Consider the following 14976-nt stretch of genomic DNA (forward strand, 5'->3'; position numbering starts at 1 on the left):
CAAATGGCCAACTCTTCCAAGGAATTTCAAAGATTTCAAAAGATATTCTGTCATCTCATAATTGACAGGTTGCACAAGTCTTCACAACTTTGGTGACAGTATCAATGCCAACTTTCAACTAGTTGGAGTGAATGAGCGACCAGAAGCAGTAACCAACAGAAGAAAGAGATGATTCAGATTCATATAATCAAAGAGCTGCTGATTCAAAATATATGAATGCTCTCAAACTGGATTTGTGAGTCTGAATAGATCTCTCCATTCTAATTTTAAGGGGACTCCAACCATAACGACTACAGGACTAAAGCTTTCAATTTCCAAGATAACCTCTTTATTCCTCAGAGTGTGACTCAGGAGAGTTGCCCTCAGCATTTTCCCCATCTGTTTGTTCCACCTTCTGTGGTATTTGCAGCATCTGCACTTGGCAAGGACACATCTGCTTGATTAGAATCATCCACTTGAGTGAAGATGAAGGTTGTAGAGTCTATGTTCACCGATGCCTCCAGGTGGCTACCCTCACTCTCTTTTACTTCTGGAGAAACTGGCAGATCAGTTGGTTCTATTGCCAAATTTGCAATATTCAAAATGGGCTCTTGTGTTTCCACAGAACAACCCAAGAAGGACGGTGCATCCACTTCCATCAGGACGGACTGAAGAAGGGAGAGTTCTGCTTCCTGCAAATCACCTTTAACAGACTGGCCTTCTTGAGAATTGTCATCCATTAAGACAGAATGAAGGGAAGAAACCCTTTCCTCCCCATGGTCACATTTTTCACTTTCAGCATGTTGTTCTACTTCTGACTTCTGATCTGGGAGGACAAAACTAAGAAGCGAGAGACCAACTTCGCTCTGGCCAGATTGTCCACTTTCAGCAGGTGGCTTTGTTTCGAACTGGTCGCCAGTACTGCCACTCTTCACATCAGTATGGCACATGCTCGCCTGTGTCTCCAACTCTGCCCTAGAGGTCTGACCAAGATCCAGTTCTTCAGACACCTCAGAAGGATCCTTGTGAGTTATGTATCTTCCTTCCCTGGAGATGCTCGTTATGCTTATATCGTCTGCATTTACACCGGGTGAAAAGGGCACTTCGGGAGGCTCCTGCATCTCACATGCTTGACATTCCTCTGCATTCATTTTGTCCTCTTTATCCCTTTTTTCTGCACATTCCTGTAGCTCTGAAACCCCACATTCATGCAAAACTTTTTCTTGGTTCTCAGGTGGAACATCTACTGGCAATTCAACTGTCAGTGTCAGCAAGTTTCTTATTTCATTCACGTCATCAAGAACTGGACACTTTTCCTCTTCTACTGGTACTTTATTTTCTGTTCTTGCGCTTCCTTCAAAACTTATTTCTTCTGCATGTGGAAGCTGAGGAGCTCTCTTTTCCTCTACAGAACCAAGTAGCACAGAGGGTGATTCCTGATTGCCATCGAGATCTGAAATGATCCCCTCTTCCTTTGCTTTAGCTGGAATATCAGATACAGCAGCAGAAATTCCTTCTTTATTGTCCAGAGTCTTGCTGGCCTCGTGGCCTTCCTCCTGAGTTACTTTTTCTGGTGTGAACACTTCATTACTTTGAATGTCAGCATCCAATGCCTGCGTCACATTGGTGGATATTTTCCTAGCTGGGCTGGCTTGTGCTGATCCTGAAGGGGTTTTCAGATCACTCAGACTGGACACACTTTCAGAAGGTAGGGTCATCTCCTCGTAGAGGTTGTGTTTCTTCAGATGGGCAGCCTCTTTTATCACTAAGAAGGAGATGGACACACACATACACAAAAGATTCAGCTACAGGAGTGGAACAAAGGGTGGTGCAGAGAGGGGACATAATTCTGCAAATCTAGGTAGAGGGAATTGTCTCTTTCCAAATGGATTCCCACAGGGGTGTTGAATCTCCTTCAGCCAGAGAGTGAATTCAGTTTTGGAGAAACTGTCAGTGGCCTCATTTCACTTGTGGACACAGTTGCATGCAAAAGAGTCTATGTTCACCGATGCCTCCAGGTGGCTACCCTCACTCTCTTTTACTTCTGGAGAAACTGGCAGATCAGTTGGGGCCAAAATACCAGCATATTGTAGCTTAAAACTCTTAGTGCCATAACTAAACCTTTTAGAATGGGGGTGGGTGGGTGGAAGCAACAGCTGGGAAACCACCAAATGATCGGGGGAAAGTGAATAGGGCCTGGGAAGGAGGCCTGGCCATGTGGGTAATCCTGGAGGGTCATATTTGTGACTGGATTACTGCTTTTATTGGGCTTCTGCACCCGAATTCCACTTGTGACTCACATTCTGAACTTGGTGTAAGCTTGGCTGAGTTCTTGAGGAAAAGGGTGCTGGGCAAGAGCTTGACTGGGGGTGGGAGGGAAGAAGGCTCTCACTGGATATTGAGAAGAAGTGGGTTAGGGATGTGGGCTTGAGGGCTGGGTAGGGTAGAGATTGCCTGGCTGATAAGAACATGGCTTTGGCAGACTAAACTGTCTCTGTCCAGTGGAGGCTAGAGGCACCAATGTCAGAGGGGCAGTGAATCCGCTCCGGGTTTTAGTCAGAAGTCTAAAAGAGCTACCCAAGGTGCTTCCACTTAAGGAGCTATCCAAGGTTCTGACCGAAACCCAGAGCAGATTCACAGCCCCACTGACATTGGAGCCCCGAACCTCCACTGTCTCCAGCTCTACCACCTGAAGAGTTCACAGAACTTTGAGGTGGTTTTCCTTGAACCAGTAGAGCCAAGGCACAATGAAGGTTATATTCATATTTATGAATATTTATGAAGTTTATATTCATATTTATGACCCTTCAGCTAAACCAGGCATCTAAAGGCTCCCAAATATTTCATGAAATCCAAAACTTTCTGGGCTAAATGAAATGGATCAGAACAAAATTGCTATCTCAAGAGAAATCAATGATTATGTTTGTCACAAGAAGCCAAGTTACCTTTTAGGGTTTCATCAAGCAAAGTTTGAAGTAAAATCTCTTCATACACGGTTTCAACTTGTATCACATTGGTTTGCTCAGCAAAGATGTACTGCTCGTATTCCTGAAGCACCTTTTGAAGACACAATTGAAGAGAATAATTGTTGTTTCTGGTTTTATTGTCAGCTTTTATTGTTGTTCTTATTGCTATTTTATTGTGTTTCTGTTTTTATCGCTTTTAATATTTTAACTGTTTTTATGTATTTTACTGCTATGAGCCACATTGGCAGGGCTTCTGCCCTGAAAGGTGGCCAAGAAACGTTTTAAATAAATAAAATAAATAAGAATAAAAGGGCATTATTCAACCAAGGGTAATCGGAGCTCTTAAGAATGGAGTCTCAATCCACTCTACACCAAGAAAAAGTTCATTGGGGGGTGGGGAGAGAGGGAACAGGGTGTTTGTAAGAGACAGCAAGCAGGTCTAGGGAGTACTTCTTTGCAAAGCAGCAAAAACTCAAAGCAACTCCAAGAGATAAAAATAAATAAATTAGCACTTGGTGAAGACCGCAAAGACAGTGGGCGCTCAAAGCCTTAGGAATCCTAAGCTGGCTCAGGAGCAAGATGATCCTGGAGTTAGGTCTGCAAGGGTTGCTGTATCAACGAACTACATTTGCATTCTCTCCCTCTTTCCTTGGCTGTTTTTATGCTCCCTCAGCAAAGGTGGCTACTCTTACTGTGTCTGTTTCATAAAGTTCTTTCTGGAAGGATCAATGCTGCCAGAAATCAGTGTATGGTCCCGTAAAGGTACTGCATGTGTTAGTTTCCCAGGCCACGTACATAAGGAAAACGAAATACATCAGATAGTATGCAATGTTAGTCCTATGTGGAGTAGACCCAGTGAAATGAATGTGACTTACGTTGTTGTTGTTGTTGTTGTTGTTATTATTATTAATTTATTGCATTTATATCCCGCCTTTTTTCCTCCTTAAGGAACCCAAGACAGCATACATAGTCCTCCTTCTCCTCCATTTTGTCCTCAGAACAACAACCCTGTGACGTAGGTTGGGCTGAGAGTCTGTGACTGGTCCAAAGTCACCCAGTGAGCTTCATGACTGAGTGGAGACTAGAACCTGGATCTCCCGACTCCCAGTCCAACACTCTAGCCACTACACCACACTGGCTCTCAAGTTAGTCATGGCTAACTTAAGTCGCATTCATTTCAGTGGGTCTACTCTACATAGGACTAACATTGCATACCACCCATTGACTGTACTTTGCACACTGCAGTGTACACATTCTCCTCCCCAAGGAAAAATACGTGAAGCAGCCCTTCGTAATTAGCTGAGGAAAGACCTGTTCAAAGGTGGCCGGTATCCACACACTGACCTGGTTTGCATGACACGACAGCCCATCATGGCTTAATTTAGCCGGGGGCAGGGGGTTGTCACACCGTGCCCCTGCTTGCCATAGTTTGCCATGTTGTGTGAGCCTGGCATCGTGGGTTGTTTGAGCGGGTACACAACTAAAACAAGCTATGGGTTATTTGAGGGCTTTCTACCCCCTCAAACAACCCACGATACTGGGTTCACACGACATGGCAAGCTATGAGTGTGCCACCACTGCTTGCATATTCAAAATGGTGGCCAGTACACTGGACTAAGCCCTACAGAGAAATTAACCTATGGTGGCTTAGCATTATGTGCAAATGTCACTGTGGGCTGGGAGTGTGTGCAGCACACTGCCCATTTTAAAACCTTCCATGGAGCTGTTTCTGGAAGAGCAATTGGTATGTGCTTCCTGTCCTCCTGCATCTCCCATCTTGTCTGAAATCAGCCTTGTGCAAGGAAGATGGAGAAAAGCGGGGAACAGTAAATGCAAATGAATCACGTTTTCTGTGCCCACTCCTCTGCCAGTTTGTCGTTATGCCCCAAATGGCTCTCAAATATCTCGAAACAAATATGCAGAGAAATACTGATCCTTTAATATGACAAATGTCTAGATCAGTGGAGGGTTTTCTAACTGGCTTTAGGTCAGAGAATCTTTCAAACTAGTCTTTAATTGTGGCTGCATTTTAGCCACAGAATATACATGTTGCCCACAATGTGAAAGATGACTATTTGTATGATGCAGCTGGGAAAACTGTTTGGGGGATACTTGTTCCACCTCTCTCCCACACTCTGTTGTCCCCCCCTGGACAACAGGAAAGTTTCTCCCCCGCCCCCACAATCATTTTTCTAATTGCAACCCCTTGTCATGTTTCATACAAGTCACAAGAGCAAATGCACTCCATTGATTTGATCTAATGACTTGTATGGAAGAAGAAAGGAGAGGAAAGGCCTGGAAGGCTGTATTTGAGAAACTACGCCCTAGACTCGGAACATATTCCCTTAGCTTGAGCTGTAGGAAAGAAATAAGACCTTTCCAGGATTGCAAAGGTAGAATTACACAGGGTTGGATCCAGACTCAGTTATACTTAGCATAGACCCATTGAAATCAATAGGACTTAAAATACTCATGACTGATGTAAGTGCCACTGATTTCAAAGGGTCTACTCCTTAATTTTGACTAAGCTCAGATCCAACTGATTGTTTTCTTGTCCCTGTGCCCCCACCAATCATCTCTTCATTTCAGCAGTCTTAAAATGGTTAGGATAGTGGCATTATTTCGATTCACATATTCCAGTGTAGCAACCTACCGGTTTACATGTTGAGGCCAATGTCCGCTGCAACGTGGGCAAAGAGATCTGGACCAAGGCATCCTGAAATATCTTCTTCCGGACAGTACTGCTGTCGTAGTCAAATTGCTGTCAATTTTGGTTAAATAAAGAATCAGCTGTGAAAAGTGCTGGCAACCCCCTCCCACCAAGACAAAGTAAATCCACCCAAAATCAGCGCACAGAAGCAATCATTGTTTCTTTCTCTTCACAACTTGTTTCTGGAAACAGCTGCTTTACAAAGTTTCTGTTACATGAGCACCCACTCTAAAACCTTTCGTAAGAACGTCTAGTTGCAACTGAGTTCTATATAAATAAAGTTGTTCTTACACCATCAACATATGTGGCATTTTACACAGTAACAACAACAAAATGACAGGTTCCTATCCCAGAGAACTTTCTAAGGAGCAAACTATGTGTATTACATGCAAGCAAATATAACGCAACTGCAACAGCCCCTTTAATTGCTTCAGAAGGGCCCCTCTGTGAGCCAACGAGCTGCTGAATTTGGACGTCTGGCTCATCAGAACTTGGGTATGTATTACCGCAAAGCATGTGTTTGCCTTCATTTGGATCACTTCAAGAGAAGGAGGGAAGGCAGGTGGCGGGGGGGGGCTTGAGGAAGAAAAAAAGGCCTGCAGGGAAAGGGTTAAGTAACACACACACCCCTCCGCTGCCACGTCTATCACATTACACTCAACTTCATGCTACTTTTTCCCCCCTCTAGAGAAGGGGACATCAGGCCCGCATTGCACCAATACGTGTGGAAACATGCGTCCGTGTTCTAATGATCCAGAAGGTTGAATTCAAGTTTATCAGCTCACACAACTCAGGGTGTATACAGACAAACCTTTACAGTTAAGGTTTTATTGTTTTAAATTGTTGTAATACCACCTTGATGACTTTTAAGCAAATAAGGTAGTATATAAATGTTAATTAGTTATATTAAATACCTTTAAATAGGATGCAGCACAGCCTTTTTTCCTGCAAACTCAAAGAGCAAACTACCTTCAAATATGAACTCATCAATAACTTGATAAGTCAGCCCTCCCCATGTGCTGGACTACAACCACCATCATCCCCCACCAGCATGCCCATGTTGACTGGGGATAATAGGAATTTTAATCCAACACACCCAGGGCCACCAAATTGGGGAAAGCTGTGGTAAGATCTGTGTGTGGGCGGGAGGAGCTCAACCAATGTATGTTACCCCAAACCCCCAGTATACCCTCCAGTATGGGTTTTTAGGGCATCCATTAAGAACTTCACAGTTTTGTGCTTTAAAGGACTCACTCCAGTTGTCCGCATGCATGTAATACACAAAGTACAAACTAATGAAATGGGCTCAAACTGTCACCTAGAGTCTTACAGCTCACGGGTCTATCAAGGAGCTATTCAAGCAATGTGTTACAACAATACTACACATGTCATGCCTGTGCAGATGCTGGATTCATTCTACTTCATCAAAAAGTAAGGGGCGAAACAGTTTTAGAGGGTTTAGCAAAAGCAGATTTACTTCTGCCAAAGGGATATAATATTGTACAGCAGAATCTCTAGGTTGACACCAACATTATGGAATTACAGGAATTATTAATGACTTTGGGTTGGCTCCAGACTTAGTCATATTTAAAACACAGCATTGAAAATAAATGGGGCTTAAGTTACTCATGAGTAATTTAAGTCTCCACCGATGTCAAAGGATCTATTCTACATATAACTAAGTCTGGACCCAACCCCATTACCATTTGTGCCTGTTGAAGATGTCAGATTTTTTTCATTCAAACCAGCAACAACATTTATAAAATAGTTACAAGAGGGTGAAGACATAAAGGAGGACAGAGTTCCTCTAATCATTGTGTTGAAAAGTTCACACAAGGTCAACAAAAGATGTGTCCTCCTCTAGACTAGATCTGTTGCAAGATATTTTCTGAATCAGACACCTAATTCTATGAAATGCAAATAAGTGTTCACTATTACACTATTAATAAAAATACAGGGAAGAACTACCTTCATTGGATTAAGGATGGATGTCATAACCCTAAATTTCTACTGCTGGGATTAGACAAAACAACAACATACCTTTAGGACACGAAGTTTGACTTTATCAATGGCTGTTGCCATTTTGGCCACGTCTCTGGGATGGCTCAGGCCCAGCAGCTGCTCAAATGTATACACTGCATTTTCCAGAAGCTAGAAAAATAGATGGCCTATTTATTAGCCTGCAAAAGTCCAGTTGTCACCAAGGTGATCCTATCTATCGATATTTAATGTACTTACTGAAGTACATCAAGATGTATGATCCTGGATTCCTGCATAAAGACATTCTTAGGCCATTGTGTATAGCTGCAAAGTTCTGTAAAGCTTGTAACTGGAAGTCTCCAAAATAACCACCTAAAGAGCAGTGGATTAATAAAATTTGGGAGCCTATGAGTATGTATAAACTTACTCAGCAAGTGCAGTGAGCAAGAAATCTTAATGTGAAGAATGATATTATGACACCATGGTTTCCATTAATTTCCTATGCTGAGGCACTTCAAACTTTTGAGAAAGTTCCAACAAAATACAGTTGCCTATATTGTTTCTGATTACTATGCACAAACACACAAAATGGCATAGACCTGCACACACCCCTTTCGTATGTTGTAGTACTTGCATTTTTACTTTTACTAGGAATTGAGATCCTACTTAGATTTATAATGAGTGAATTATTTTGTTTCTTTACTGATTGTGAGGTATTATTATGCACATTCTTCTTTTCGTTAACTTTGTTTCAAAATAAAATAACATTTCATGATTTAAAAAAAAAGAGGTATGTCCTTTCAAGGCACTTCTGGCAATATTGTTTTTTCTTCTTATGGCAGTCATCCTTGTCTTTGTGAATGGTTCTGCCAGAGACCACACGACTTAAATCAGGGACCTTATGGTGCAAGGGTGGGATCTAGCCCAATGACTCTTATGTGCTCAGGCCTCAGAGCCTTCTTCAGATGGGAACAGGAGTGTGCAGTATCAGCCCCTGCAATTGTCAGGCAACATGGAGGCCTTTGGACTAATCAGGTCTGGCATAGAAACTAGCAGCTTGGCTTTTTCCCCTTGGCTTGTCAATAGAACAGTGCCCTCTGCATGCTTCAATGAATGGATTGACCTCGGGGAACTTGGCCTGGCAAACATACAGTCCAGGTCTGGATTCTGATATTGGCTGCTCACAACGCGGGCTTGGCCCTGGCTGGCTCAAGAGTTTTCCAAATAGCATTTGGGAGTCTTTAAAAGGTTAGAAATTGCAGAACTGCTCACAAGACCAGGATGCATAAGCGGAGACCGAAACGGGCCTGATAGTCAAAGTAAATGCAAATCCTACTGTACCTCCTGCATTATGTTTTGTGTCCTCTGAATAACCAAGTCAACGTCGTAGAATTTGAAGCGGCTCTTGAGGTCCTGGAGCTTCTCTTGAAGAAGGTTGACTTTCAGGTAGCAGGGTTCCATTTTTACAGAGTTGTATGGCAGGCTCATCAGGTGGTTCACGTTCTATCAAAAAGATAGATTTCCAAAGAAGTAGGCTTCCAGTAGTGATGTTTCTAACAACCATTTTTTTTTTTTAAATGATAACAATGGCCTGGTTCACACATAATGCTAACCCATCATTTATTTAACCCATGGTTTGTTGCCCTACCCAGGGTTTGTCTGGCAGACAACAGAACAAACTGTGGTTTATTTTCTCAATCCCTGGGTTGTTTGTTTCTCTCCTCCTTTGCCTGTTCCCTCCTTCTATCTCAGATGCCTTTTCAGCACTCTGGTACTGGCATGTAGAGTGGCTGGGTTTTTTGACTGCTCTTGGTCACCGCTTCTGTAGCCTGGAGAAACAATTCATGGTTCTGGGTTCACACATAACGGCAACCCATGGTTTAAACAATCCAGAGTTCTCAACCCAATAACAAACATGGTTTGTTTTTCTGGGTTTATATCCATGGTTTGTTAGCCAAGCTGCATTTTCACATCACATCCCAGAATTTAACAATGCGTTTCATGGGTTAGTGTTATGTGTGAGCCAGGCCACTATATAACATAGTGAAACATAGTGCTTCTGTTATCCTAAGTAAAGAACTGAGGGCCTGGTAGCCCTGGAAAACCAAAGGTGAGGAATGAACTGGCAGCTAGTAGAAGAAAAGAAAGACAGGTTTGGCCTTTGGCAGCTAGAAGAAGAAAAGAAAGACACGGTTGGCCTTTTTGTCGAGACAGCCTCATGGACTAGGTCACACAGTCATGTGCCTAATCCATTATCATACTGGATTAGCTGCCTTGATGTCACAAGAGTAGGACAGCCTTGTGCTAACCAGCTGAGCGGTAAGGGGGGCTTCTAAAGTCAATGAGTAATATATGTCTGTAGGGTGCAGTCTTTTGTAAGATAACGTTTTTATGCAAATTTGTTGTTTCTCAACCTTTCAATGGAAAGGGCATTGGTTCCTGACCAAATGATGCCAATTACTGCTTAAAGAATGTAGTTAGCTTTATAACCGTGGTCTATAAGCTTTGGGGCAGGTAGCAATATTTCCTTATCTTATTCATCCTTAAAACTACTCTGTGAGACAGGTTACTGCAATTTTTAGTAAACAGGTGGGAAGCAAATCCAAGAGAAAATGACTTGCCAAAGGCCACACCGTGAGTCCTCAGCCAAGCTGGGAAATTAAAAACTGACCAAAATACAAGCATAACATGCCCCAGAAGAGCACTTGAAGGATGCTGACCAAAACAGATTCCATCCACATCACTGGTAAATCACATGGCAACCTTACCTCTTTTAGCTTTGTAACATCATTTGTCGCTTGAAAGTTCTGGCTGATCACATTGACCTCATTTTCATATAGCAGACGAACTTCGCTGAATCCAGAGCTCACTGGGCCCATGAGTTCCTCCAGTATACTAGCTAGGAAGGGCTGAATGCTTTCACCACAGCATATCTTGACAGGCTCAGATATAGTTGCTGAAAATTTAAGGCACCCGTGAGTTAGATAAGTGGGAGACTTAAAGGGCAGACTGAGGACCCACATCAAAATCATGTGTCAACGACAGTATCCATATCTAGATCTACCTATCTACACACACAATCATGGTGAGGATATGCAGATAAAGAGGTGAAGCTATGCAAATATGGACTGGCTCAGTTTTTACATGGCTCCCCTTGAGTTAGGTGGGATAAAATATAACAACTGCAGTTTGAAGTACAGCTGAAACCCTGACTCTCAATTCAGACACTGGAGTCACTGACAGCAAGGAGAGATTTAGCTCCTGCCTCATGGGAGAGGCACAATTCAGATGCATCTGAATGAAGGATGAATTAATACATTACACACACTGATACATTACACACACATCAGGTGGCCTGCAATACAAAGGCCTGCCCTAGACACACTGCCCATCAGAAGTAGGGATTTGTTCAGTTCGCATTTCAATGCAAACTTACCACATTTGCACTTCATGAACCTAAGCATGAACCAGAACACAAATGTCAGAATCTGTACTTCTCCCAAGTTTGCAGTGCAGTTTGCAAATAAAAAAGTGTGCACAAAAAATGCATACATCTGATGGAAAAGTGTGTAAAAAATGCATATCTTCTGAAAAATGCGAACAAAAATACTTTATTTAATGGAAAAACTCACTTGTAAAACTGTGTACATTTGGGGAAAAATCCAAAATGCAGATGGGGGGGGTGTACATGAAAATGCATATGAATTTTTGTGAGGACAAAAAAATAGTAATTTTCAATCCGACGTGGAACCTGACCAAAACTGAGCTTGATGGATTCACCCATCCCTAATGATAACACTGACAATTAAATGTGCTTGTTCAGCATGACTTCGGAAAGAGAATAGCTCATGATAACCACCAGATCTTTTAGTCTTCACTCATACTCAGGTTACAGTTTATTAGCTGTCTTGTAAAGTAAAAGTAGCGCCAGAAAGAGTGAAGCGGCTGGGCCAAACCCGAAAGGACACTCAGCTGTGGATGTGTCTGGCGGTGAAAAGAAAATCCGATGCTGTAAAGAACAATATTGTTTAGGAACCTGGAATGTCAGATCAATGAATCAAGGTAAGCTGGAGGTGGTCAAACATGAGATGGCAAGATTGAACATCGACATCTTGGGAATCAGCGAACTAAAATGGACAGGCATGGGCGAATTTAATTCAGGTGACCATCATATCTACTATTGTGGGCAAGAATCCCTTAGAAGAAATGGAGTAGCACTCATAGTCAACAAAAGGGTGGGAAAAGCAGTACTGGGGTACAATCTTAAAAATGATAGAATGATCTCAGTACGAATCCAAGGCAAACCATTCAACATCACAGTAATTCAAGTCTATGCCCCAACCACTGAGGCCGAAGAAGCTGAGGTTGATCGGTTCTATGAAGACCTACAACACCTTCTAGAACTAACACCAAAAAAAGATGTCCTCTTCATCATAGGGGATTGGAATGCTAAAGTAGGAAGTCAAGAAATCACCGGGATAACAGGCAGGCATGGCCTTGGTGTACAAAATGAAGCAGGACAAAAGCTAATAGAGTTTTGCCAAGAGAACACGCTGATCATAGCAAACACTCTTTTCCAACAGCACAAGAGGCGACTCTACACATGGACGTCACCAGATGGTCAATATCGAAATCAGATTGATTATGTCCTTTGCAGCCAAAGATGGAGAAGCTCCATACAGTCAGTCAAAACAAGACCTGGAGCTGACTGTGGCTCAGATCATGAGCTGCTTCTTACAAAATTTCGGCTTAAATTGAAGAACGTAGGGAAAACCACTAAACCGTTCAGGTATGACCTAAATCATATCCCTGATGAATATACAGTGGAGGTGAGGAATAGATTTCAGGGATTAGACCTGATAGACAGAGTGCCTGAGGAACTATGGACGGAGGTCCGTAACATTGTTCAGGAGGCAGCAACGAAATCCGTCCCAAAGAAAAAGAAATGCAAGAAAGCCAAGTGGCTGTCTGATGAGGCTTTACAAGTAGCTCACGAAAGAAGGGAAGTGAAAAGCAAAGGAGAAAGGGGAAGATATACCCAACTGAATGCAGAGTTCCAGAGAATAGCAAGGAGAGACAAGAAGGCCTTCTTAAATGAACAATGCAAAGAAATCGAGGAAAACAACAGAATGGGAAAGACTAGAGATCTCTTCAAGAAAATTGGAGATCTCAAGGGAACGTTTTGTGCAAAGACGGGCATGATAAAGGACAAAGAAGGCAGGGACCTAACAGAAGCAGATGAGATTAAGAAGAGGTGGCAAGAATACACAGAAGAACTATACAGGAAAGATCTGAATGTCCCTGATAGCCATGATAGTGCGGTCACTGAACTTGAGCCAGACATCCTAGAGAGTGAAGTCAAGTGGGCCTTAGGAAGCATTAGTAACAACAAAGCTAGCGGAGATGACAGTATTCCAGCCGAGCTATTTAAAATCCTAAAAGATGATGCTGTTAAAGTGCTGCATTCAATATGCCAACAAATCTGGAACACTCAACAGTGGCCACAAGACTGGAAAAGGTCAGTTTACATTCCAATTCCAAAGAAGGGCAACACCAAAGAGTGTTCAAACTACCGCACAATTGCGCTCATTTCACATGCCAGCAAGGTTATGCTCAAAATCCTACAAGCTAGGCTTCAGCAGTATGCGAACCGAGAACTACCGGAAGTACAAGCTGGGTTTCGAAGAGGCAGAGGAACTAGAGATCAAATCGCCAACATTCGCTGCATCATGGAGAAAGCAAGAGAATTCCAGAAAAACGTCTATTTCTGCTTCATTGACTACGCTAAAGCCTTTGATTGTGTGGATCACAACAAACTGTGGCAAATTCTTAAAGTGATGGGAGTACCAGACCACCTTACCTGTCTCCTGAGAAACCTGTACGAGGGTCAAGAAGCAACAGTAAGAACCAGAGATGGAACAACCGATTGGTTCAAAATTGGGAAAGGAGTACGACAAGGCTGCATATTGTCACCCTGCTTATTTAACTTATATGCAGAGTACATCATGAGAAATGCCGGGTTGGATGAATCAGAGGTCGGAATTAAGATTGCCGGGAGAATTATCAACAACCTCCGATATGCAGACGATACCACCCTAATGGCAGAAAGCGAAGAGGATCTCAAGAGCCTCTTGTTGAGGGTGAAAGAGGAGAGTGCAAAAGCTGGTTTGAAACTCAACATTAAAAAAACTAAGATCATGTCATCTGGCCCTATCACTTCCTGGCATATAGAAGGGGAAGAAATGGAAGCAGTGACAGATTTTACTTTCTTGGGCTCCAAGATCACCGCAGACGGTGACTGTAGCCATGAAATTAAAAGACGCTTGCTCCTTGGGAGGAAAGCTATGGCCAACCTAGACAGCATAGTAAGAAGCAGAGACATCACCTTGCCGACAAAGGTCCGTCTAATCAAAGCTATGGTTTTCCCAGTAGTAATGTATGGCTGTGAGAGCTGGACTATAAGGAAGGCTGAGCGCCGAAGAATTGATGCTTTCGAACTGTGGTGCTGGAGAAGACTCTTACGAGTCCCCTGGACTGCAAGGAGGTCAAATCAGTCCATCCTAAAGGAAATCAACCCTGACTGCTCATTGGAAGGACAGATAATGAAGCTGAAGCTCCAATATTTTGGCCACCTAATGCGAAGAGAAAACTCCCTGGAAAAGACCCTGATGCTGGGAAAGAGTGAAGGCAAAAGGAGAAGGGGACGGCAGAGGATGAGATGGCTAGATAGCATCACGGATGCAATGAATATGAACTTGAGCATGCTCCGGGAGAGAGCGCAGGACAGGAAGGCCTGGCGTGCTATGGTCCATGGGGTCACGAAGAGTCGGACACGACTGAACGACTGAACAACAACAACAACAAAGTAAAAGGGGTAACAATAGGCTACATATCCATGAAATTCTGGAAAGCCTGAGCAATATGAGGGCGATGTAGTTTAATAATTCAACTTAGAACTTTGGACTGCAAGCAAAATGCCTTAAATTTATTTTACTGGGCATGAAAGTTTGGAGCAGTTAATTTCTAGCTGTGTACAGGATTCTCACCATTACCTGCTGTTGAGCCAACCTAATTTAAACAACATTTTGCAAACTTTAAATCTATGAATCAACTTCATTAAGCATAGGCGATCAAAGCAAAACAAAAGACGAACACGCATTAAAATTGCAATGAAAGCAAAGGATCACACTATGTAAAATGTATTCAACTGCATCTCCCAATAAGGAAATGCTAATGCCTACAGGGGGAAGCTGCAAGGATGAGGTCACACTCCATTTTTACTATGAGAAGTAACACAGCCAACGCCCATCATGAACTGGCTGCAGGACTGGGAATTCTAAT

General features: G+C 42.8%; 1 protein-coding gene across 1 annotated transcript in view; it reads right to left on the reverse strand.

Moving 5' to 3' along the window:
• Nucleotides 1–235: 235 nt before the first annotated feature.
• NIBAN1 (niban apoptosis regulator 1) overlaps nucleotides 236–14976 on the reverse strand; it is a 100965-nt gene continuing 86224 nt past the window's right edge. The window contains 7 exon segments of the mRNA XM_084851371.1: nucleotides 236–376; nucleotides 378–1744; nucleotides 2925–3036; nucleotides 5599–5706; nucleotides 7696–7806; nucleotides 8977–9138; nucleotides 10404–10591. Coding sequence (XP_084707497.1) covers nucleotides 329–376; nucleotides 378–1744; nucleotides 2925–3036; nucleotides 5599–5706; nucleotides 7696–7806; nucleotides 8977–9138; nucleotides 10404–10591 — 2096 coding nt within the window. The 3' untranslated portion in view covers nucleotides 236–328.

This window comes from Heloderma suspectum, chromosome 4, assembly GCF_057233095.1.
Source record: "Heloderma suspectum isolate Gila_16-S chromosome 4, 16-S_ref, whole genome shotgun sequence".
In the NCBI taxonomy this organism is placed as follows: domain Eukaryota; kingdom Metazoa; phylum Chordata; class Lepidosauria; order Squamata; family Helodermatidae; genus Heloderma; species Heloderma suspectum.